The sequence below is a fragment of the Sipha flava genome, unplaced genomic scaffold, assembly GCF_003268045.1.
Source record: "Sipha flava isolate LNK unplaced genomic scaffold, YSA_version1 1_pilon_pilon, whole genome shotgun sequence".
In the NCBI taxonomy this organism is placed as follows: domain Eukaryota; kingdom Metazoa; phylum Arthropoda; class Insecta; order Hemiptera; family Aphididae; genus Sipha; species Sipha flava.
The window spans coordinates 3,549,665-3,572,871 of NW_020272783.1; the positions used below are offsets into that span (position 1 = coordinate 3,549,665).

General features: G+C 28.3%; 5 protein-coding genes across 5 annotated transcripts; 2 read left to right on the forward strand and 3 right to left on the reverse strand.

Moving 5' to 3' along the window:
• Nucleotides 1-9,248: 9,248 nt before the first annotated feature.
• Nucleotides 9,249-9,969, forward strand: LOC112682034. The gene is made up of 2 exons (XM_025552488.1): nucleotides 9,249-9,689; nucleotides 9,770-9,969. Exons 1-2 carry the CDS (start codon nucleotides 9,249-9,251, stop codon nucleotides 9,911-9,913), a joined length of 585 nt encoding a protein of 194 aa, XP_025408273.1. The 3' UTR covers nucleotides 9,914-9,969.
• A 2,409-nt stretch (nucleotides 9,970-12,378) lies between these two features.
• Nucleotides 12,379-18,918, reverse strand: LOC112681948 (ubiquitin carboxyl-terminal hydrolase 1). Its single transcript, XM_025552332.1, has 8 exons — nucleotides 18,384-18,918; nucleotides 17,526-17,675; nucleotides 15,462-15,706; nucleotides 15,189-15,394; nucleotides 14,808-15,115; nucleotides 14,479-14,739; nucleotides 13,353-13,533; nucleotides 12,379-13,297 (listed from the first exon to the last, which is right to left on the reverse strand). The coding sequence occupies exons 2-8, from the start codon at nucleotides 17,662-17,664 to the stop codon at nucleotides 12,682-12,684; spliced, it is 1,956 nt and encodes a 651-aa protein (XP_025408117.1). The 5' UTR covers nucleotides 17,665-17,675; nucleotides 18,384-18,918; the 3' UTR covers nucleotides 12,379-12,681.
• On the reverse strand, nucleotides 16,930-17,619 carry LOC112681952. The gene has a single exon (XM_025552335.1). The coding sequence runs from the start codon at nucleotides 17,340-17,342 to the stop codon at nucleotides 17,052-17,054; it is 291 nt and encodes a 96-aa protein (XP_025408120.1). The 5' UTR covers nucleotides 17,343-17,619; the 3' UTR covers nucleotides 16,930-17,051.
• A 99-nt stretch (nucleotides 18,919-19,017) lies between the features above and the next one.
• Nucleotides 19,018-20,433, forward strand: LOC112681950 (60S ribosomal protein L35a). The gene is made up of 4 exons (XM_025552334.1): nucleotides 19,018-19,120; nucleotides 19,273-19,551; nucleotides 19,790-19,948; nucleotides 20,333-20,433. The coding sequence occupies exons 2-4, from the start codon at nucleotides 19,273-19,275 to the stop codon at nucleotides 20,354-20,356; spliced, it is 462 nt and encodes a 153-aa protein (XP_025408119.1). The 5' UTR covers nucleotides 19,018-19,120; the 3' UTR covers nucleotides 20,357-20,433.
• Nucleotides 20,412-21,448, reverse strand: LOC112681949. Its single transcript, XM_025552333.1, has 3 exons — nucleotides 21,083-21,448; nucleotides 20,790-21,018; nucleotides 20,412-20,713 (listed from the first exon to the last, which is right to left on the reverse strand). The coding sequence occupies exons 1-3, from the start codon at nucleotides 21,212-21,214 to the stop codon at nucleotides 20,475-20,477; spliced, it is 600 nt and encodes a 199-aa protein (XP_025408118.1). The 5' UTR covers nucleotides 21,215-21,448; the 3' UTR covers nucleotides 20,412-20,474.
• Between the last annotated feature and the right edge of the window lie 1,759 nt (nucleotides 21,449-23,207).

Consider the following 23,207-nt stretch of genomic DNA (forward strand, 5'->3'; position numbering starts at 1 on the left):
CGGAGTGCGCAACATTCGGCAGGTTAGGACAGGACAGGTATTCGAAAGATAAATCATAATATGCATAATATACATACATACATATATATAATATAATATAATAATATTATATAGAAGAAGTATTATCATTTATGCTAAGTTCAACGAAAATACATGTACTAATTAGTTAATAGATCTACATCTTGTAGCTCCTATATATTGTAACTATTTGGGTTCAAATCTGTCAGGCGTCCCACAACAGCACAGTTTTTTTTTCTTATCAGTCAATTGTTAGATTCTGACGTAAAATTTTTTGGGCTAAATATAAGAGTAAATAATTTCCATAATTTCTTTAATTCTATAAACTAGTAATACCATTTTAATACCTTTTTAAAATATCGTTTAGGTCTCACTTTTCATCTTTTAAGATACTTTTCTTTAGAGCGTATTTAATGTCAGAAATAATGTCAACCAAGAAAAATTCATACTTTGAAATCAATACATTCCTAATCTCGTTTGAAATCTAAGAGACGGTCGAAAGTAATATAATAATGAATTAAAAACATGTTCAACCGAGTTGAATAAATAAGACATCATTTAGGTAACTATAATTTTTATTAATTTACTCTAGGGCATCAAGTATATAATTTAGATTACATCAAATATTATGTTTTAATGGTATTTAACTTTAACATAATAAGACTAACATAATAAGGTATAGTCGACTCAATTGAATTTAATTATAATATATGACACAATCTATTAATGAAATACAATTTCATTTTCACGAATTCCCCGAATACCTAAACGATTATTTTTCTCGCATAATCATCGATAAAATTGCAAAACGTGTACAAGTCAGTTAACATGAGTTTTAGTATACAATTATTACAGACCCCGGAATAACGTACTACGTACCTATTCTTGTAAATTTCCCAGTCACATATGTTACGTTTATAGGCCTTAATAACATGAAAAAATCAAATTTATGCAATACGTATGTACATAAAAAAATATGAACGACTTCATAATTTACTATATATTTTCGGAATATATGGATAGTTAATTTAATATGTCTATAATATATATTTAATATGTCTAAATGTTATAGTTCTAGTAATTAAATTGACTACCTATCAGAAAAAATGTAATAGGTATTTACAATCATACTTTGTACAACAAATTACAATTATGCTTCTTATAACTTCTACAAAAAAAAAAAAATATATCATCAACGGAGCTTGGGCGTTGTATGTTTTTATGTTTTATTACATTATTAATATTTAATTTTTTTCTGTGAGGACATAACAAAAGATAGTAAAAATCTTGTAAAAGCTGTGTATTAACAAATCAATCTATTATAAATTTGAATATAAATTGCTCTTTATAAATTACCTTTTTTCAAATTTGTTTTCCCAAAATTAATGTTAAATAAATTTAAATAATTATGGATTTTACCAAACATTCATAAAAGCTGTTGAGATTTTTATTAGTATAGACCACATATTTCACTTATATTGGATTAATTTCTTTAAATAAATATTGCACAATTCTCAGGTGACCACAAATGTAGTGTAAAAATAATTTTGCACGTATCTATTAATAAATAAAATGTATGCCTAAAATTAAATTAAATTTTTCATTTAAATAATTTGTTGCTTTCAATTTTCAATTTTTTTCCACTTAATCTAGTTAATCTAATTAATTACCTTGCAACCCCTCGTAGCTAAATCCTTTGAATACATTTATTCTCTAGTAAATTTATTTTAGATTTAATTGTACAGTTGAATTTTCAACAAAATAGTTATCGAGTGTAGTGAGTATAATTATTTTATTAAAATCTAAGGATAACCACTATATATAAATAGGTAGATACCTAAAATTAAATTTCTATAATTATGTAACTGCACATGAACACATGAATGTTTTTACATTACTTACAAATCAAATATTTTAAATAAAGCTCAGTATTTTAAATACTAACTATTAAGATTTAGATAGTTAAAAAGTAACTTAATTTGTTTTGTAATATTAATACACAAAAAAGTAAATAAAAATTATAAACTTGTAAAATAAACATGTTGTTAGATTAGAAAAATGTAATTTAATATCTAATAAAATCAGAAGCTAAATTGTATTTTACTAAACAATACACAATCAAGTCGGATTTTTCAGTTAAAAAGTTATTCACTAATTTTATATTAAAAATTATGTTATAAATTCAAATTATTTCGGAAACAAAATAAATGACATAAAAAAAAAAAACCTTAAACCCAATATTTGTTATTATTATTCAAAATTTTGTATTTCCTAATAAAATATAATTTTCGAATTGATTTTTAATTTATTTTAATTTTCTACAACTACAACATTAAATTGTAGTATAAAACATTTTAATTAGTAAAAATTATTTTTTCGATAAACTTATGTCTGTTATTACATCGTATACTATTATATATTATCTAATTAATTTATATTTAATCCCATGATACGAATATACTATCCATTCACCATAACTCGAACCTTGACTGCTTGAAATATTTTAAAAAAATCAAATAATATTTAGGTTATATTAAATATATTTTGATACTAAATAATCTTAATAACTAAAATTATTTTTCTCGCTTCTTTTTCCCATAGTAAATTTACTGCAGTTTAATTGTTTTTATTGTACATGCTTAAAAACACATAAACATAACTGTGATAATATGAACAGTAAAAAAAAAAATAATAATAATAATTAAAACACTTCGTCTGTGAATTCAATTTTAACTAGAAAATATAAAAAGCAGTATTTTAACGTTTTCTTGTGTATAACCTATAAGAATCACTGAATATCCAAAATAACTGTAAAAAGTAAAACATTTATAATGAGTTCAACACGTGTATTCAAACAAAAATAAAGCGTATTCTACTTAATTATAGTAAATTTCTCATGTATAAAAATTATAAAGCATTTATAGCTGTAAGTTTTTAATATTAATAAAATAAAAATGTTGTATGATAATAATAATTCTCACATCCATTGACGATTTCATTTGGCAGGTTTTCGAACAAAAATTTTGGTATATTCTATTTGGACACTTACTGTGAATATTTGAATATTTTCTGTTTTCTTTGTAACACTACGTGTAGATTTAAACAAATAATGATTTGTATAACCGTTTACCTTGAAATCTTATACTTTTATCATTAAAATGAAAACAATTACAATAACTTTTCCGTGTGCGCATATAACTTATATCAAAGCAGCAAAGTATAATAATTATATATATAAATAATTTAAACATAAAGCATAAGCCATTATTAATACTTACCAATTAGAAACATACGGGTACATGTTTATGAACATAATATTTATTATTCTGTTTTATAATTATGCTTGTACAATCAAAACAAACTATACACAAGTACATACTAATTGGGAACAAATAATAATTCATACGTGTAAAATCGTATAGATACTAGAGATCTGCACGGGCCGGGCCATAATATAAATATTGCGAGTTGGTTATGGGTTAGTAATATTTTTCCCATAACCAAGTAGTATTTTTCTTTGGGCCGGGCTAGTCAAAAATAAAACTACCCAATTTAATTGATAACACTATTTGATCAGTATTCGCAAAAAATTAACTAAATTATAAAAATTAATTTTTTCTTACCCCACTACTCGTTCACTAATAGTAGTCATTGTTAGTAAGTTAGTCAAAAGCTATTAATGATAAATCAAATGTTATTCTTATTATAATATAAGAGTACAATAATAATGAAAATTATTGATTATTACAAACATTTACGTTGTGTGTTAAATTTGGTATTTGTCGCAAAAATTCACGCCATAAATATTTATAGAAACAAAATCTCGTTTATAATTTATAAATTAATATTTTCGATATGCACTGTACGTATATGTCCGAGATCAACAATAATTTGCCACAATCATATTGTGTCGTGTCTTTTCGAATTGTGTCATGTCGTAAGAGTGTAAATAGTACTTTATTGTAACGAGAAAAATCGGTTTTCAATTTTGTAAAGAATTGTTCCTCTTCCGAGTCAGTTTTGCTGATAAAAACATTTTTCTATGTATTGTGAATTTTTGTATAAAACTGATTGCATAATCATAAAAATTTAATTAAACATTTGATTACATTCGGTTGGCCTGCACTTTAGAAACTACGACTACAGTGTTTAGCTGATTCGTTTTTCAATTTAGTAAAAAAAAAATTGAATTCGAGTTTGAATTCGATTTGAAATATTTCTAGGTCTGGAATGGTTTGGTTCGGTTTGGTAAAAATATAAAAGTTCGATGAAGTTCTGGTTCAAAAAATTATTTTTAAGTTCGGTTCAATTTCAGTTCAATTTCAAAAATCAGGGTTCGACCCATCACTAATATATATAAGAAAAAATAAACCAACTATAAAGAGTATATGAGTATACCTAATTAGTGCAAAATAAACAAATAGGGATGGTCGAAGAAAATGTGGTTACCATAACAATAAATATAAAACAAAATAAACAGTTGTATTATTATTGGTTTACCGGTTGTAAACATGAATTCCATTGAGTTACATTCAACGACCGATCACGTCCAAGTCTATTGTCTATAGATGATGATTATTAATTTGTAGTCATATGTGGTATATTTACGATCGATAAGAAGGCAGGACACAACCTTCGGTCGTTACTTATTCATCGTCGATTGCGGCCATAATAGAATGGATAGGATAAATATATGCCAGGCAAAATTTGAGTTTCGATGCAGTGTGTGTGAGTTACTTGTGATTTAATTATTTTTATTATTTTCTACCCCCACCACCCATATATGCACGCACTGTTAAAATAAATGGTTTGTTTAATTTTCATTTTTTTAATCAATATCAGATGCAATGATTAGGAGCAAAATAATCAATCTCCTTCAAGGTTTCCACAAGGACCACTAGGACACTAAAGTAAGGTATACCTTAAAGCCCTTACCTAAAGCCATAGAATACTATCTAGGTAAGGGCTTTTTGTATAATCTACAATATTTTTGAAACACACAAAAAATAATTTTATCAATTTAAAAAGAAGTTATTATATCATAATATGATATTAAATATTTAAAATTTTTATTTATTTTAATTATTGTGATTTTAATTATTTAAGGCTTATTAGGTTAAATAGATTTCAATAATATTTATGGTATTTATGGTAAACATTTCACAACAAAATTAACAAAATACGAGTTTTTTTTATAATTTACAAGTAAAATTTTTACCAACCGTACATTCGAATATAATAAATATATAATTTTTAATAATAAAAAAAACCTCATGAGAAAAATAATATTTTTAACACAATAAAATAAAATAATTTTTAATACTTAGATAAATGTAAATTAAACGTATAGTTGTCATTCGGCCAACCATTGGCGCAACCAGGTCTTAAATATTGGGGGAGGGCTGAAGCCCTACAGATAAATTTAGTCAATGTGAGCCATTGAGGGCTTCGCCCCCCCTACCCCCCCCCCCATTACCGCAGCCACAGAAAAATAATTATTAATTGAAATAAAAACAATCAATACAAAATAAACAATACTACATTATTAAATACATGTACCTACTTCTATGTAGTATGTTTTACATAAAATATGACATAACACCACTGCAATACTCCACCGTCATCTGTCACATTTATTAGATAACAATATTATTATTAATTATGTAGGATTGTAGGAATTACAAAATAAACTATAATAATAATATTTTATATTTATACAATTTACTTTTGAATAATTCTCTGTGTCATATACTCATATTATTTAGTATGTATCTCACTATCCCATGCTTAAATTATCATTCAATTTTAAATAATCAAAAAAAATTGGGCAGCTATAATAAATTTTGGGGCTAAGCCCCCTAAGTCCCTCCCTAGTTGCGCCAATGCGGCCAACATTGCCAATCGTCACAGCAATCCTGTGGATTGAAAGATTGCTTGACCGATAAATGACTTGTACTGATTGGTCAACCATGCTAACACATTCGTAGTCTCTGGACTTATAACTTTTATACTTACACTCCGAACGGTTCGTACGTAAAGATAATTATGATCTGCATATACTGTTAATCCCCCCCAGTTTTTCTATCAAATTTTATGGATCAATTCCATTACGATAAATTTAATTTTTATTGAACTTATGAACTACAGTTCCCTCCCCCAAAAAAAATAAAATAAAATAAAAAAATATTAAACTTAGTTGTGTCTACGATTAGTTGATCGGAAATAAATAAATACAAAAACAAATAGTTCAATGATTTAACACAATTATATGTGGCTACTGTAGTGGAATATAATATCTACTTTGATCAACCAAATGACGACGATTAGTATTTTATAATTATTATTATTGTATATTTTACAATAATGATAATACCGAACTGTGGGATGTGCTTGTAAGACTTTAACAGAACAGATATTACGAAAAAACAATTTTCAAATGCTCATTTTAATACAATTTAATGGACCAGCCGAAATAATTAATAATTTAATGGTCTTCGGCAGAACGTGATATCGGACACATTGGCAGATTTAAAGGTTCAAATGAAGTCAGCAAATCCGAAAGAGGGGCCTCAAAATAAATGTATCAGTAATATTCTTAGTCCCGTTTTACAAAGCTGCTCGCTACACTCGCATTTCCACGATAAGAAAATGGAAAATAATACATTAAAAAAAACGTGATGCAGCGAAATTGACAATAAATCATTGTTCATATACTCCTATAGTATTCATACTCAGAAATTATATAGAATTCCATAATCAATGTTAATAGTACTTCTAACTATATCTAAATTATTTTTTTATTAATAAAAATGGTAATTGTAAACTATATCTATTACAGTTTGTGTTATAATTTTTTTTTTTACAATTTAGGAAGGGGCCCCGACGGTGTTTACCGACTAAACGACCGTTAAATCCGCCACTGATCGGACACAAACAAAATCTAGGTATGTGTTATACGCATGCATAATATGCTGTAATAAACTTATATACTTGTAATAATAAACGTTTAATTATTAAATTTATAACTCGTACACATCAGTTGCAGAGACGCACTCGGATTTTTTTTCGCTTGCATGGTAATCAATTAATAGTACTAATTAATTACACCTACCTATGGCTACAATATTCTTTTTAATTTGTGTTACTCGAAATTTATTTCTTAAAATATTTAATTAATTTATTAGTTATGTAAAGTATTCACTTTTTTCTTACATATATGGATGCTATAACGACGTCAGCACGGTTAATACGGCTAACGCCGTAGGACTAAACGTCTATACACACCCATCGATTGGCGCCAAACAAAAGTTAAGTGATTACCATACAGCAGTCATATTAAAAAAACGGATGACGAACACCTGACTTCATGTAAACATAGCGTTGAGTTCCAAAACACCTATGAAAACAAAACAGACTCGCACGGGGTGGATTTATGGGAAGAGGCATCGTGGCGATCACCTCCCTTAAAATTGTTTTTCATCAGATTAATTTAATATTTTTGATATAGGTATAAATGCATACATATATAATAGTAATAATATTCCTATTCGCTCTCCCCTCTTAAACAAGCTCGAATCCACCCCAGGACACGAATTTGATCTTCGGATAGGTTGATGTTAAATTATGTGAATTATCCTTTAAAAGGTCGTTCCACCGCTACATCTCCGGAATCCAGATAATTTAAAGTCCGGATGAACAACTGAAATGTTTTATTGGCACAAAACCATGCTGATTATTTGACTTTTTGAGTACATATGATTTACTAAATATCATTCAACCTATACCAAGAACCGTATAAACAGAAATAAGTTGCGTAACAATAATGTATATTGACAATGATTTAGGAACGTATAATATCAATCACAGTAATTTTTTATTTTTTTTTTTTTATTGAATAAAAACAATTGGTAAAAATTCTAAACCTATATAATGAAAATGTGTTACCATACAGTATTAAAATTTTAAAATTATACCTGTACTGTGATCAATTTTTTTATTTTTGAAATTTTTTATTTAGTTTTTTAATATCCTATAAGAATTATATTTAGTCAACAATATCATAAGCGTGACTTAAGTTTAACCTCAGCCTAAATAATTAAATATCTTGCAGTCATAAATAATAACTAGTAATTTTGGAAAAATTCCGATTTCAGAAGCATTTTTTAACGTATATTTTTTCAGTATTTAGTGCACAATTATTGCATTCATATTTTATAGTCCTTTAATGTATTCATAACCTTATGAAAACTGCAGTGGCTCACTGGCAGCCATTGTTGTACAATAGCTAAAATTATCTAGATAATTCAAATCTTTATCTTATCTAGATAAAAAATAAAATTGACTTCTAATTTTCATCGAGATAACTCACATAGTATGTAACTAATAATTAATAACTATTGTACAATATTATCATTCAATGTAAAATAATTAAATAAGTGACTAAATTAGAAATCTTATTTGTAGTACTTTACTTGCAAAATAATGATTCTAAAATAATTTTACACGGCATTTGTTATTATTTATGACTTTATAGCATGGCCCATGCTGAACACGCTACCAGAATAGTTGCGACACCATTTAAATTATATTGTTTTAATTTAAAAATAAAAACACATTCTGTTCATTCGATCAAGTGCTATTAGCGCGTTTGTACGTAATCAGACAGTAGTGAGTGTGCCTAAGACTCATTTATTTTTTTCGTCTACGTATTGTTTTACTGTACATTAAGCCTCCTTATTGCGCCTATGGTCTAGCTATGGATGAAGCATATCGCACTGAAGTCGCGCACAGGGTCCCTAGAAAAAAAAAACGGCAACTCGATGATATTAAGAACGCAATAAAAAAAAAAGCAATAATCAAATTCCATTGTAGAGGAACATTCGTATCGGTTTGTTTTGCTGAACGAGAATTATCGTGTTCGAATTATATATCAGATTCAAACGAAACGGAGACGTGTGCCGTATTAATTAGTTTTCAATAATTTTTGTTTCTACGTAGTCGCCGTTCTTTGCTGATCGTTCTGCAACTTAACGCGCATACTATCATCGTTCCTCTGTCGCCCGTACATTTTAGGTTATAAATTTTTCCCTCCAAAATGTCGCTTATCTTTGAATAACATACGATCGTAACAACAAACAGGAATCAAAATGATCGGAGTTCAACGTTCTAGTGCGAAATCCTCGTCAACGTTTTAGATCGCAAAGTGTTTTGTCAGAAGAAGTAAAAGGAAAATGGAAAACGATTCGCCAAATTTGTTCGACAGCGAACCGATGACGGTGCAGTTGTCGGTTCCCGAAAAATCCACCGACGACGTCCTGGCCGAAATCCTAGAAGATGTACGCGGAGACGTAAACGAAGAAAATGATGTCGTCGACGGCACGATCGCGGACGGGGTTCGAGACGCTGTCGAATATCACACGGATGATGATGATGATGAAGATGATGATGAAAACCATGATGTCAACGACCGCAGCGCTGCGGACCAAGAGTTAGGTGATGACCAATCTGTTGACCAGTTGACCGAAACGGAACAAACTGATGGTTCACTGAATACCCAGGCAAAAAACGTGCACAAAGGATTACCTCCTGGCCGAGTGAAGCTCATAATGAAAATGGATCCCGACGTTAACATAGTCGCAGGGGATGCTGTGTATATACTTACAAAAGCAACAGTAAGTAACACCTATAGTTAACTTACGGATTATTATTCGGTAGATTTTAAGCACGTGAAATGTAAAATTATTGTTCTCAGGAAAGTTTTGTTGGACTGATAGTGCAACACTGTCACAAAGCAATGGTTGCTTCTAATAAAAAAACACTAAAAAAAAAACATATTGAAGCTGTGATAGAAGATAATGTACCTTTTGAATTCTTAGAAGGTGCATTAGATTGGTAACTATTAAATTTATAATTATATAAGCTCTTCATTTTTAATTATTGTATATTATGTATTGAAATAAAAATATGTACTCTAAATTTGTTTGCTGAATTAATAACGATTTATTAACACCTAGCCTTTTTTTTTAGTTTCATTGTGTATATTTGATTATTGATTACAGTGTATATGTTATTTTTGAATGAAAAAAAAATATATTACCATTTGGAAATGGTAGTCTTGAATCAATATTAAGATATAATTTATAAGTACAACAAAAAATATATAAATATATATAATAATAAATAATACAACACATAGGTAAACAGAAATAATTTTTGTTTTAATCACAATTTTAAGCCATAACAATAATATGCGACAATTAAATTAATGTACATAATAATTAAACTAAACTAAAATAAATAATATACTTTTTTAATACAAGCACAGGTATACACAGAAATAGTGGATTGAAAACCAAAAATACTTTGAGCCTGATTATATTTAAGGAAGACACAAAATTATTAATTATGTTAAAAAATGATATTCCAATAAAACAAAAATTAACAAACAAATAAAACCAATTTTACAGTGAGAAAAAATGAAAAAGCGAAAAATCATGAATTTAGTGCTTAAGTGAATAAATTGTATTGCTTATGATTCTTATGTTTTGTACAATTTTAGTTTAACTCTTAAATTATTTTAATGAAAATGTATAAATGTTATTTAGAATGACTAAACAGTGTCTACCTTAACAATATATATACCTTAAGAACAAAGTGATTGAATAAAGTAATATTTAAAATCATTGGTCATTATATCTTGGAAAAAGAACAGAATTTGCATATTATTTTATATGCAATTATAACTAATAACAGAAATTAAATATATATAATGCACAATTACACAATGTAATTTCTTCATCGGTCAAAATCTTAAATTTCAAATTTCTTGGTTACAGTAGTCATATTAATTTAGAATTCAAGTCAAAGTTTAATTAATTTATATAATTTTAGGGAAACTGCCAATAATCAATTGGTATCTAAACAGTCTATAGTAACAAAAATATCACATTTATTAAAAGCAAATAATAAATCATAAGGCTTCACAATAACATTTAAAAAAAAATAACTCAAGTAATATTTTAAAAAATATTCACAAAATACTTAATCATCCATATTAATGTATATAATTATAGTTAAATTAGTTTAATTTATGTTAAAAAAAATAATCCAATACTCACCAACATTTTAAAAATCTATAAATTAAAATGGTATGGAATAAAAATATATAACTTAATCTCAGTAAATCTTGCTTGTGAGTATGAAATTTTAGAAATGAAATCTAATGATATTTTATCAATAATGATGATGTTAAATATTATATATGTATAAACATCACTCTAAATAAGGTTACATAACTGATAACACAAAAATTACAAATTTAATTGATTGAAGGTAAAATATGAACAATGGCGTAATTGAGGAAAAACATAGGGAACCAAAAAAAAATTACAGAAACCTAATATCCATTTATCATTCCTTCTCATCCACTATCACACCACCTAAAAATTATACAAACAAAACTAAACATACAAAACAAAATAAAATATGCGGTAGCAAAAAAATATATTATTTAAAGATTATACCTTTTAAATATTTTAATTCTACATAAAAATGTCTGATAAAAAAAAAATACTAAATTTATCACCTCTGTAAGGCCGTTCCCATACCTCCTTACTATTACACCATTGTAAGTAAATAAAATAATATGTAACTTGCAAAAGTAACTTCATCAAGTTAGATCAGTTCTTAAAATTTACTGTTTGTGAAACCTTATAATTTTCTCCCATTAAAATGATCTGAAGGTTGAAGTAATAATATCCATTAATACATCTAATTTATTTACGTCAAAATTAACCACAGCCTTTTTTTTTTTTTAAAAACAAATAGTATTTTATAATTTGGCACAATTAAATAATTTTAGTAATATGGTTTTCACACTCATTGGATAATATTGTTATTGCTAACCTAGTAATTGTTGAAATATATTTAATATTTATTGAAGGCAATGTTAATAAAAAAAATAAAAATAAAATGTTATATCATTGATTTTTTCTAAGTTTCAATTATCTATAGTATTTTAAATTTTAAAATACATTTTATTGCTTTAGTATCAATAATCAATATATATTACTTTAATTAACAATGATTATTGTGGAATGCCATCTATATTCCTAATTATTATAATATTCAATAATCAATAATATAATTTGACTTAAAAATACAATTTTTAATAGTATTATGAAGTTATTGGCAGAGGCAGATTGGCCCACCGGGAATTCGGGTGTTTTTCCATTGGACTGGACTGCTACGTAGACTTGGTCATAATTTGACATCATTAACAATGATCATGCACCAATCTATTAACCATTTTCCCACTCTGAAATGTTTTTCCAATCTGCCCTTGATTATAATTCAAGTATAGTTAAAAATTTAAAATAATCGTATATTTATTTTATATAACAGTATAACACATGGTTGTCCTGATTGTATGTTATAAAGTGGATGTAGTTTAATGATTAAACAACTTATAATTCTAATAACATACCATTTACAAGACCCCAAGTATATTTAATTTAAAATATAAAAAGTTGGAGTGACAATGAGTGCACTTATAAGTTAGTCTTTGGTAAGGGTGCAAGCTATTAAAGTCCCACTATAATGTTTATCACGAAATGAACACCTCGGGGTTAATATAGTATGTAAAATATTTACATTTATGTTTAGTTATTCATTGTGGTTGACTTTAACGTAAAACAATAAATATGGAGTTAATGCAGAATTCTTGGACGATTTGGATTCTAAAATTTGTGTCAATTGTGCAACAGATATTGTTCTTACTGTTTCATCATCACATTCTAACCAAACACTGTCACCACTTTCTGAATTGTCTAATATGCGTAATCCACAACATTCTAGACTGCGACACAGTCGTCCAATGGAAGAAACTTTCCCTGAATCTATTGAATCACTTGATGGACTATTAGATGTCCCTGAAGATGAAGAAGTTTTTGGTGATATTTTTAAAAATCGAAAGAGACCATTTGATATAGATGACTTTTTGTAGTTTGCTGGCAAAGTACCATTGGGCGTAACAGAAAGGCTACCAGTTTTACGTCGATCACGAGGACAATTGATATATTCTTCAAGATTATCTTGAGCTTTCACATATGCAACATAATGCCCAGATGCAATTGTAGCCCCCAAATGCATTATTATAGCATACAACTGGTAGCTATGTGCTCGAGTTTGCTGTTGTGAATTCAGAGATAAACACTCTTCACAAAAACACTCAAGCGTTAAAGGTGTTGGCATGTGCTCGTTTACTTTTGACACAACAGCTCTAAAAAATTTATATATTTTAATATTAATATTGATTACTAAAATTTCTATATTACCTATAGTTGGTACAAAAACGCTTTAAATGTAATGTAAGTAATCGAGGTAAACTTTCATATCCAACACTTCTTTTAGCTTCGTTATATCGACAACATTGTTCACACCAATATTTATCAGTGTCTTGTAGATATTCTTCAGTGACAATTGCAGAATGATATAATTTGTTAACACTATCGTAATCTGAAATGAACATTAAATAAAATGTAATTTTATATTTGTAGATAAAAACATAAGTGTAGAATTTAATACATTTCACAGCCAAAAGTATAATAAAAAATATTTATTAGCAACTGATATCACTATTAACTGATGACTATTGACAACTATTATACTCTATTTAAGTTGAGAATACACCAAGTGGTAGATGATAACACATCATAACTGCACATGCTTCCAATAACATACCCATAACTCAACCCTACCGCTTAACTACCATCCGATGTTGTACATATGTACACCAGTGTATTCTGAATGGAAATGGGTCGATAGGCTGACAACTATCAAGCAGACAGTTCACTGGGCCAAGAAAATACAATATACAATTTATAAAATGTTTACACTAAACATAATGTTTTTATACTTGTGTTTATCAAATTCACTATGTAATCTAATAGACTGACTAAAGCAAAACACCACAAAAACCTGTTAATATTTATTAATTTCGATAAATGCTATATCTTTTGTATCCTATACACACTTGCAGTTGCAACAGCTATGTACTCAGGGTTATCAGATTATCCAAACCTACAATAACAATTATTATAATTATTATTTTCTACATTTTTAATTAATGAGTTTATAGAGTATATTTCTTATACAGTGAATTCAATAAGCACAAATTAAGAACATAGTGAATAATGTAAAATTGTATTTTATTATATTTTGTCGATCCAGTGGGCGTCAGCCTATTGGTTATCAGCCTCATATACTGTCCGCCAAATGGTTGTCAACCCAATGTCATAATACCATTCTTTACTTAGATAAAGTATAGTTTTAGTTGTATTCTATCTTCTAGTCGCTATAATTTAAATTAAAAAAATAACTAATAACAAGTTAAAAAGAATAAAAACAACCAATTTAAATAATTAATTAATAAATAAAAATTAATATGAATATACAACTAACCATACGGGTTGAATTCATACTCAGGTGATATATCTCCATTTGATAAACCATTAATAGGAACACATATATCGCAAAAACTTTCTTTTCGTTCTGTAACAAATTCACATTCTAAACATGTGGTTCGAAGTAGAGAAACACCTTGAAAATCATCGAACATTGATGTACTACTACTACTACTGCTACTGCCACTAGGAATACTCTCAGTTTCATCAGATTGAGCAGCATTTGCAGTTCCATTAACAACATACATTTGTTTGTCATCTAAAATAATTTAAGTGGTAAATTCTTCTCTATCTTACATAGTTTTAAGAGTAAAAAATTGTGCTTACCAACAAAATTTTCATTTTCTGGTAACATCTTATCATTAGCGATAGTAACACTAGGCGGAAGGCTGCCATTGACTGGTCGTGTTTTACTGTTAGATGCAATTTTTAATGATTTTCTTACTTGACCCGAAAACTTTTTCAATTTATTAGGTGCAGGTTGAATAACTGGTGGAGTAGGCGCAACAAAGCAATTTACTTGGGCAGAATGCTGCATCACTAATTTACATCCTTCTCTAATATTGTCCAACAAACATACAAGAAGTTCATGAGCATCATGTTGTTGATTGCCTTCAAATATCGGGTTCACATCTCTTTATGTAACAAAACAACATTAAAATTTAATAATGATTCATATTTTAGTAATATTAATACTTTTTACTTTACCTTAATGACTGCAAAAATACTTCTGGTTGATATGGATCTGAACTATCTTTAAGCTCAGAATTATGTAACGCTTCAAATACTTGGTGAAGACGTTCGGTAACTTGTATAATTTTCAGGTCATTCATACTTACATTTAATGAAGATTGAAAGTTCCACATTTTGCTACTAACAGAACTCGTACTTCGTCCGAGTGAAGAGCATTTTCCCTATTACCAAGAAAAAAAAATGTCAAAAACAAATTCTATCTAAATATAGTGATCTACACATGAGTACTTTAAGTCCATTTGTCGACCTTCCAGTGATCTCTTGTAATTCAGTAATTAGATGATGTAGATTATGTAAAAATGAAGGTGCAAATCTTAATGTGTAAAGAACGCTATTTAGAAAACAGGTATTGCCAAGATTACACAAAGTTGCCACTCCAGGAGTTCCATTGCTCTCACTGTCACAAGAACAATTGATTTGTTGCTGCTGCTGCTGCTGTTGTATTTGTTGTTGTTGCTTGATGTGCCGGATAACTTTAAATGAAATAAATACCTCTTAAATTATTTTCAACCACGTTTACATTTCAATGCAAGTAAAAATATCGTTGAAAAGGAATAAACTACTCGATTAATATTAAAATAACATAAATAAAACAAATTAATGCCTACTCAAACACTAGTAATTATTTTTAATTAAATTAAATAAAATAATGTTTTTTTTTTTTTAAAGAAGAAACAAAACCTTAAACTCTGTCAAAAAAAATGTATCTGTACATAGTAGATCAAGTTTTTATTCTAAAGCCCTTACAGAAACTCATCCAATATATATATAAATGATAAAATATTAGTAATTTATAATAAAACTATATAAATAAATTATTAAAAACTACTAGAACATATTGTTATAAACATTGCAAATAATTTTAGTAAAAAAAAAAAAACTGACTAACTTTAAGTTTAAAATATATCACCTGGTAAACTGTCATGCCATCCATCCTTCTAATATAAGCTATATATTGGATTCATATTGGAGATTAATTTATCAATTTCATCAATTTTGAAAATAATCATCATAATAGACATATTGAATTAAAAACCCAATAAATTTATTACTAATAAATTTAATTTAAATGATATAAAAAAATTAGTTATTATTATTAAATATTTTAGCAAAATAAAAATAAAATCATAATTTCATAGAAAAATGAATTGACTTTGTCAATAGCTATATTATACTAATTTGGATTTAAAACATTTAAAACCAAATAATTTATTAAATATAATATAACTCTACATTTTTTTAACAAAATATTATATTAATTAATGGTTTTATTTTTTGATTCTCAATAGATGTAATTATATTTTAAAATATAATTAAGTTTATTATGTAATTAAACTAATAACTTAATTAAAATTATATTATTTTCTTATAACCACATAACACTATGAAGATTTAGTATTTTACCATATGCAACAAAAAATATCTACTAAAATATATGTAAGTAAATAGTTCATGTAATACATGGGAAAGTTTTTAAATAGTTATAAGTAAAGGATTTTCTATTAAGACTTTAACAGAAAATAAGTATAAATAAAAAAATACTAAATGGGATTTTTAATAAGTTTATTTATTAAAAATAAAAATATTTACTATCCAATCCACAAAATTATAAGATAAGTTTTTAGATATCACATGATCATTTAATAAATTATCAATAATTAAAAATATTATTGGAATTTAAATAATAAACTATATTTAATTAAATTATAATATTGAATTTTATAAGAAATGCTTAATATCTAGATGGAAATTACAACTATTTTTGACTATCACTAATACTAAGAAATGATGGAAATAAAATATTTCAATTATTAATAACTATTGATCTTTTTTGTCATCAATAAATTCTTTTTCATCTTCATGACCACCACCGTCATCAACTTTATCAACAGGTTCATTAAATGCTTGTTTTACATAACTATAAATAATTAATTGTACAATAATAACAGCAAATATAACCGATATAGCAATAACTTTATATCCTTGGATGTTCAAAATTTGACCGAGAAAATATTTCATGGTGAAAAATCCAACAAACGGAAGAGTAAACATAAGAAAACTATAACCTAATAAAAACCACATTACGTGGCTTTCAAAATCGGGTTCCATAGTTAAGACTTATGATCCACTTACAAAAATGTAATAATACAGACTAAATGAACAATTATTAATTATTAACTAATAAGATAAATGACTGAACGTGAACAATTGTAAGAAATACCAATTCAAAGCAAATTAAAATAAAATTATGATTTAAAATTTACAAAACTTGATTGGAAAAACTTCAGTTACCAGGCTGATCAAGCGGTGATGCCATCGGATTAAGTTGGGAGCGTGCATAGGATTTAGATTGTAGTTGCCTGGATGCTGATAAACACAACTTCTTGCGTGGTGGCTGTTCAGCTGTCTCTGCTGACGATAAAACTGTCATTTTTCTTAACCCTAAAATAAAAATGATTAGTTAATGAAAAAAAATCAATCGAAACCACAGAAAAATAATTTTTCTAGAAATAATAATAAATTTATAACTAATCTTTTTATAAATATTTTTTTCTTTACAATATAGGTATAAAAATAAGGCATCAGTAGGTATAGTATTAACGTAAAAGTTGTAGTTTTTTTTTAAATACATGACTGAACTTTTCAGGTTAAATGAATTTCAAAGCTACATGTATGTATTATGTTCAAGAAATCAATTAATTTGACTTATTTTAAAATATATCGGCATGAACAGTTTTGTAGATATATAATACAACTAAAATATGCCCATTCAGCATTAGTATAGCACTCAAAATTAACCCATCAAGTCTTTCAGACAGCAGTGAACCGCTCAAAACATTTGAGTACCATACTCAGAAGAAGCCTATCTGAAGTGCATTCATAGACAAACGAATACAATGATCAAAGGAACGTTTATGTTTATTGAAAAAGACCATAATTGCAGATGCGTTCAGAAGACCACATATGTAACAGATGATGGTGTCGGAAAAGCCTGACGAACAAGGCCTAGAGACGGAATTGGACAAAAAGTACACCGCCCCGATAGTCGTACTACAAGGAGCAGAGAAATGGCTTCAGGCTAGCGAACACCGCCCAAACACGATAAGCAGTACCGGGTGGTTTGCCGCTGTCGCAGTCGGTTACACTCACCAATCGGACATAGGAGATTTCATGGAAATGACGTGCAAGCATAGAATAAGTCCACGGTCGATACGCACTACAGGGATCGTTTGATCCGTATACGTCGGACGGCGGCCGGGACGAACGTGAGCGCGGGCACAAAAGTCTACCGCGTTTCCGGTTGCCCTACTGCGGTGCGTGCGCGTGGAGCTTGCGGTTTCGTTCTCGCGTCCGGAATTCGACGAACGGGGCCGACGGGGCTACGAGCAGTGCGGATTACCACGGGCGCAGCGACATCACGGGTCGGTCCACCATTTTGTCGAATGTGTTAACAGCACCGCCAAGATGAGTCGGGAGTGTGACGCACGGCGCGCGTCGGCCGCGCGGGCGGGGACAGCGCCCGTGGAAGAGAAACAACTCAGAGTTTTCGCTAACTGTCCAGATCCCGTCAGCCTACCGGTGCTCGATTTTCGCAGACCAGCCGGTAGTTTCGTCACCGTTTTTCGCGAACCTTTGACTGTGATTTTACGCAGACCTTTCGCCGGCCCAGACACCGCTTAGACCGCGAGCGCCGCTTATCACGAAACATTTTACTCTTCCACGGTTAATCATCGTTCCCTCCCACCACTACCCGTCACGGCGCGATCGCAGTTCTTAGGTTATATTACGTTTGTTTATCATACAATAAATATTATCCTCTTTCCTCTGGTGAGTGTTCGAGGGACGTTTTCATTTTCGAATTTAACGTTTCCACGCGTATCCTTAAGGTATGTATTTCCTTATTGACTTATGTAAGGCAGCTCTAATCCGTCGGCCTCCGCGATCGTATTAATATCGACGGACCGTCGGCCGAGTCAACGGATTGAACCGGATTAAAATTCCCTACCGTGTTATTATTTTATGGCCCGACGTGTTGTAGATGCCGGAGGCGTCCGCTAAAAAATCCAGCAAATCGGCCGCAAAGGTCAAAACCACTGAGAAAGTCGTAGAGTCGGCCGACAAGGTGAAGAAGGTAGTCAAACAAAAGAGACGCCAGAAGAGGCCTTATGGACGTTTGTATGCCAGAGCCGTGTTCACAGGTTTCCGCAGAGGACTCCGTAACCAACATGAAAATACTGCTCTGCTCAAAGTAGACGGATGTGATTCCAAGTCTGACTCGTGGTTCTATGTTGGAAAACGTGTCGCTTATGTATACAGGGTAAGTATTATTTTTTTTTTTATATCGAATGAATCGAATTTACCTTTAATTTTTGTTGGTTTCAAAATTCAATATATAAACATTTAGGTACCATAGTTTATTTACTAGGTGCTCGTAAAGTACTTCCAATTTGCAAACAAATTTGTCTATATTTATTTAAATTGTTTTAACAGTTTTATAAAATAAGTATAATTTAAACGTTCTGATGAATATTTATACTTGTTTGTTGTTTGATTAGGCTAAAAGATTAGTTTCTGTACCTGGACGCCCAAAGAAGAAGTCCAAGGTCCGTGCTATTTGGGGCAAGGTAACCCGTCCTCATGGTGCCACTGGATCAGTACGAGCTAAATTTAAGACCAACCTTCCTGCTAAAGCTATGGGTCACCGCGTCAGGATTGTAAGTTTTTTTTTTTAACTTAAATGATTCTAAATTATGAATTATAGTTATTTCTATTCATATACAAGTGATTAACTAATTTTTGAGAGGAAAACATTTTTTTATTTATGAATTTGTATTATAATATAATGAATACATTATACACCAAAGTATTTTGGCTAACTACAAAAATTTTAACTTAAAAATCTGTATCTGTAGTATTCCATTAAGGTCTTTTTGAGTATTTTGATACCTTTTTAAAACGTAAAGTATCTTGAGCATAATATTCTGGTAGCAAATTAATGTATACAAGTATCTGTATGTCTTAACTATATTCAGTCAAATTCTGGATTTTATATATTTTTGAATCCATATGCTAATATATGTTTTATATTTTTGTTTCAGATGTTGTATCCTTCTCGTATATAAGCTCTTGTAACACAATTGACAATTTTAAGTTTAAAAAAAAAATAAAACAAAAAAAATTGTATAATTTTGTATACGTATTTATTTGCACAATTTATTTATGTTCCAACAAATCTTAATTCTAAGGTATAAATGTATAAATTGGACAATCTTTCCAACTTACTATTTTACTGGCCAATGGACTATAGCCATGTTTGACCAAAATAGCTGATAATCTTAAGGTTTCTGGTGCTGTGATGCCATTTTGACGTGTTACAACTACTGTCCACATGTGTAATGAGTCAAATCCTTTTTGTCCACAAAATGCCAGTATCATATGTTTATCTGGGTCTGCATCAATAACTGTTGCTTTTATATCTCCTTGGGAAAAACATAAATTATAATTTAGCTTCTGAATATTAAAAAAATTATTTTGATCTAGCAGCAAGTACTATACCTCCTAATGGACTTAAAATTGACCAAATTCCTACTTCTTCTTCCTTGGTTGGAAGTTCTATTACAGCGCTATGATCCCCAATCAAAAGTGGATTATCAATGTTCCATACTTGCCGTAACATGGTTTTATTGTATCGCAAAAGTTCACCATGTATACAAACACTATCTTCAATGAATTCTTCATTTTGTGATTCAATAACCATAATAGCCAAAAACCATTTCCCTAGCAACTAAAGTTGGAAGTTGAACAAATATCCATATAAAATATTTTTAATTATCAGCTAAAGTATTTACCTGGTCAATGTTGACTTTTGTAAATGGTTTAATATTTGGACAAGGCTTCAACTCTTGATCATCTTGAATCGGTCCACCTAATATGCATACTAAGATAGTAAACTTAAATGTTATAAATGTTAAATGCCCCATTTCTGTTGTGTAGTCTAGAAACGAATACAAGGAACGCAATTCAGTATGTGGTGAGTTAGACACTGTGAAACTGAGTGTAGGTGGTTTGAACTTTTCAAGATAAAATTTGACTCTTAAGTAGGTTAAATTTTTTCATCTTGTTTTATAAAAATTATCAAAAATTTGCACTTCCTGTGAAAATAAGCTGATAGCCAATTTTTTTCATGACATACTATCTATATATGTATGTGTGTAATTTAATGAGTTGTGTGATTGTGACTATGTAATTTAATTCTATTTTAGTATATATCCTTTAACCATTTAAATAAAATATTTAGTGTATTTAATTTTAAACTGATTTCATCTAAATCTTTATACAATTTTACTTAATTAAATATACATAAAATTATAATTCTAAAATTCAATTATATTTTGCCTCATTGGTATTTCATTATATATATATATATATATTAAATGAAACAAAAATTGTCTACATCCATATCATCTAATTTTCAGAGAAGTTGCCTTTATTTTAAATACATTGTAATAATTAAAAAAATTACTTGTATTGCACTGTAAGATGAATGAAATATTGGGATGCTTAACATAAGCTCTTAACTATTAATTTAGATTTATCGTTTCCTTTAATGTCTATTCTTTGCTTAAACTATTTATCCTTTAAAATTCTATCAATTTTACAATTTTGTAAATGTGATGTAAAAAAATACTTGCTAATTAATTAACTGAAACCAACTGTTGCTCTACTTTCTACATAATATTATTTACAAACCATACTTATATGTAAATTAAAGTTTAGAAATAATTACCATTTAGTTATAAGAATAATTCTTACTAAAATTAATAATAACATAAATCACAACTGAGAAATATACCATAAATTACCATGATTTAAGATTTATTGTATTGATAATCAACTTAAGAAATTAATAATAACTAGAGCCTGGATTTATATGCATTTACATATTTGTACTAAGTGTATGCACGTCTATGGAGGTTTGAGATGTCTACGATTCATATCTCATTAAATTTAAACACCAAATTTTATATTACATATTTTGCATATTTGTTCATAAGTGCATATAACATGCATATTTAATGAGTATTTAATAAATTAACTATTTTAATTTACAGTAAATTTTGTAATAATAGACATGATAGGTATTAAGTTTAAAAAATATTATTTTAAAAGTTTTGATTTTTTTTTTAAGTTTTCTATTAGTTTTCTGACAGTAGGTAAATTCAAATGATCTAAAATATTTATTTTTAGTTGTTTTGTTTTTATTAGTATACTCGTTTTTAAATTTTAGATAGATTTTAAATATGAAGCAGTGGATATTATCATATTTTTTGGTTTTGATAAAAGAAAATAAAATAAATATTAATTAATATACGCATTTTTAATTTATTCTCAAAGTAAAAATTCTAATCTTGTTGACAGCAAACTCGTCAATAACAGCTTATGGGTTATCCATAAATTTTCCACTTATTTTCCTTTCTAAATATTATTGGTTTTTTTCTAGAAAAAATCTGGGTAGGCTCGGGCCTACCTACTGGCTACGCCCCTGTTAATTCCCTCCCTCTTTTGTAAAAATAACTATTTCTGCAAACATATCATAGGTAAAAAGTAATTTTCAATATAAAATGTTTACATTCTGCCAAAATAGTATTATGCAAATATATTAGATTTAAATAATTATAGAAAACCATTTAAATTTAATTAATAATTAAATAATAATACTAGGATTAATTAACTACAATGTTTAATTATTAATCTTGGCTAAAAACTAGAAAAAAGTATTAATATTAGGATTGGTGAAAACAAGTATAAATAAGTAAAAAATTATAAGAATTATTTTAACACAATCAAACTTTATTAATTTATATCAATAATTGAATTCCAAAAGAATGTGATCCAAAGTAATGAAAAGTTAGATTTAAACAGTGGTAACTAACATCTGGCCAGGTTATTAATTTATAATTGAGGTTAAGTATT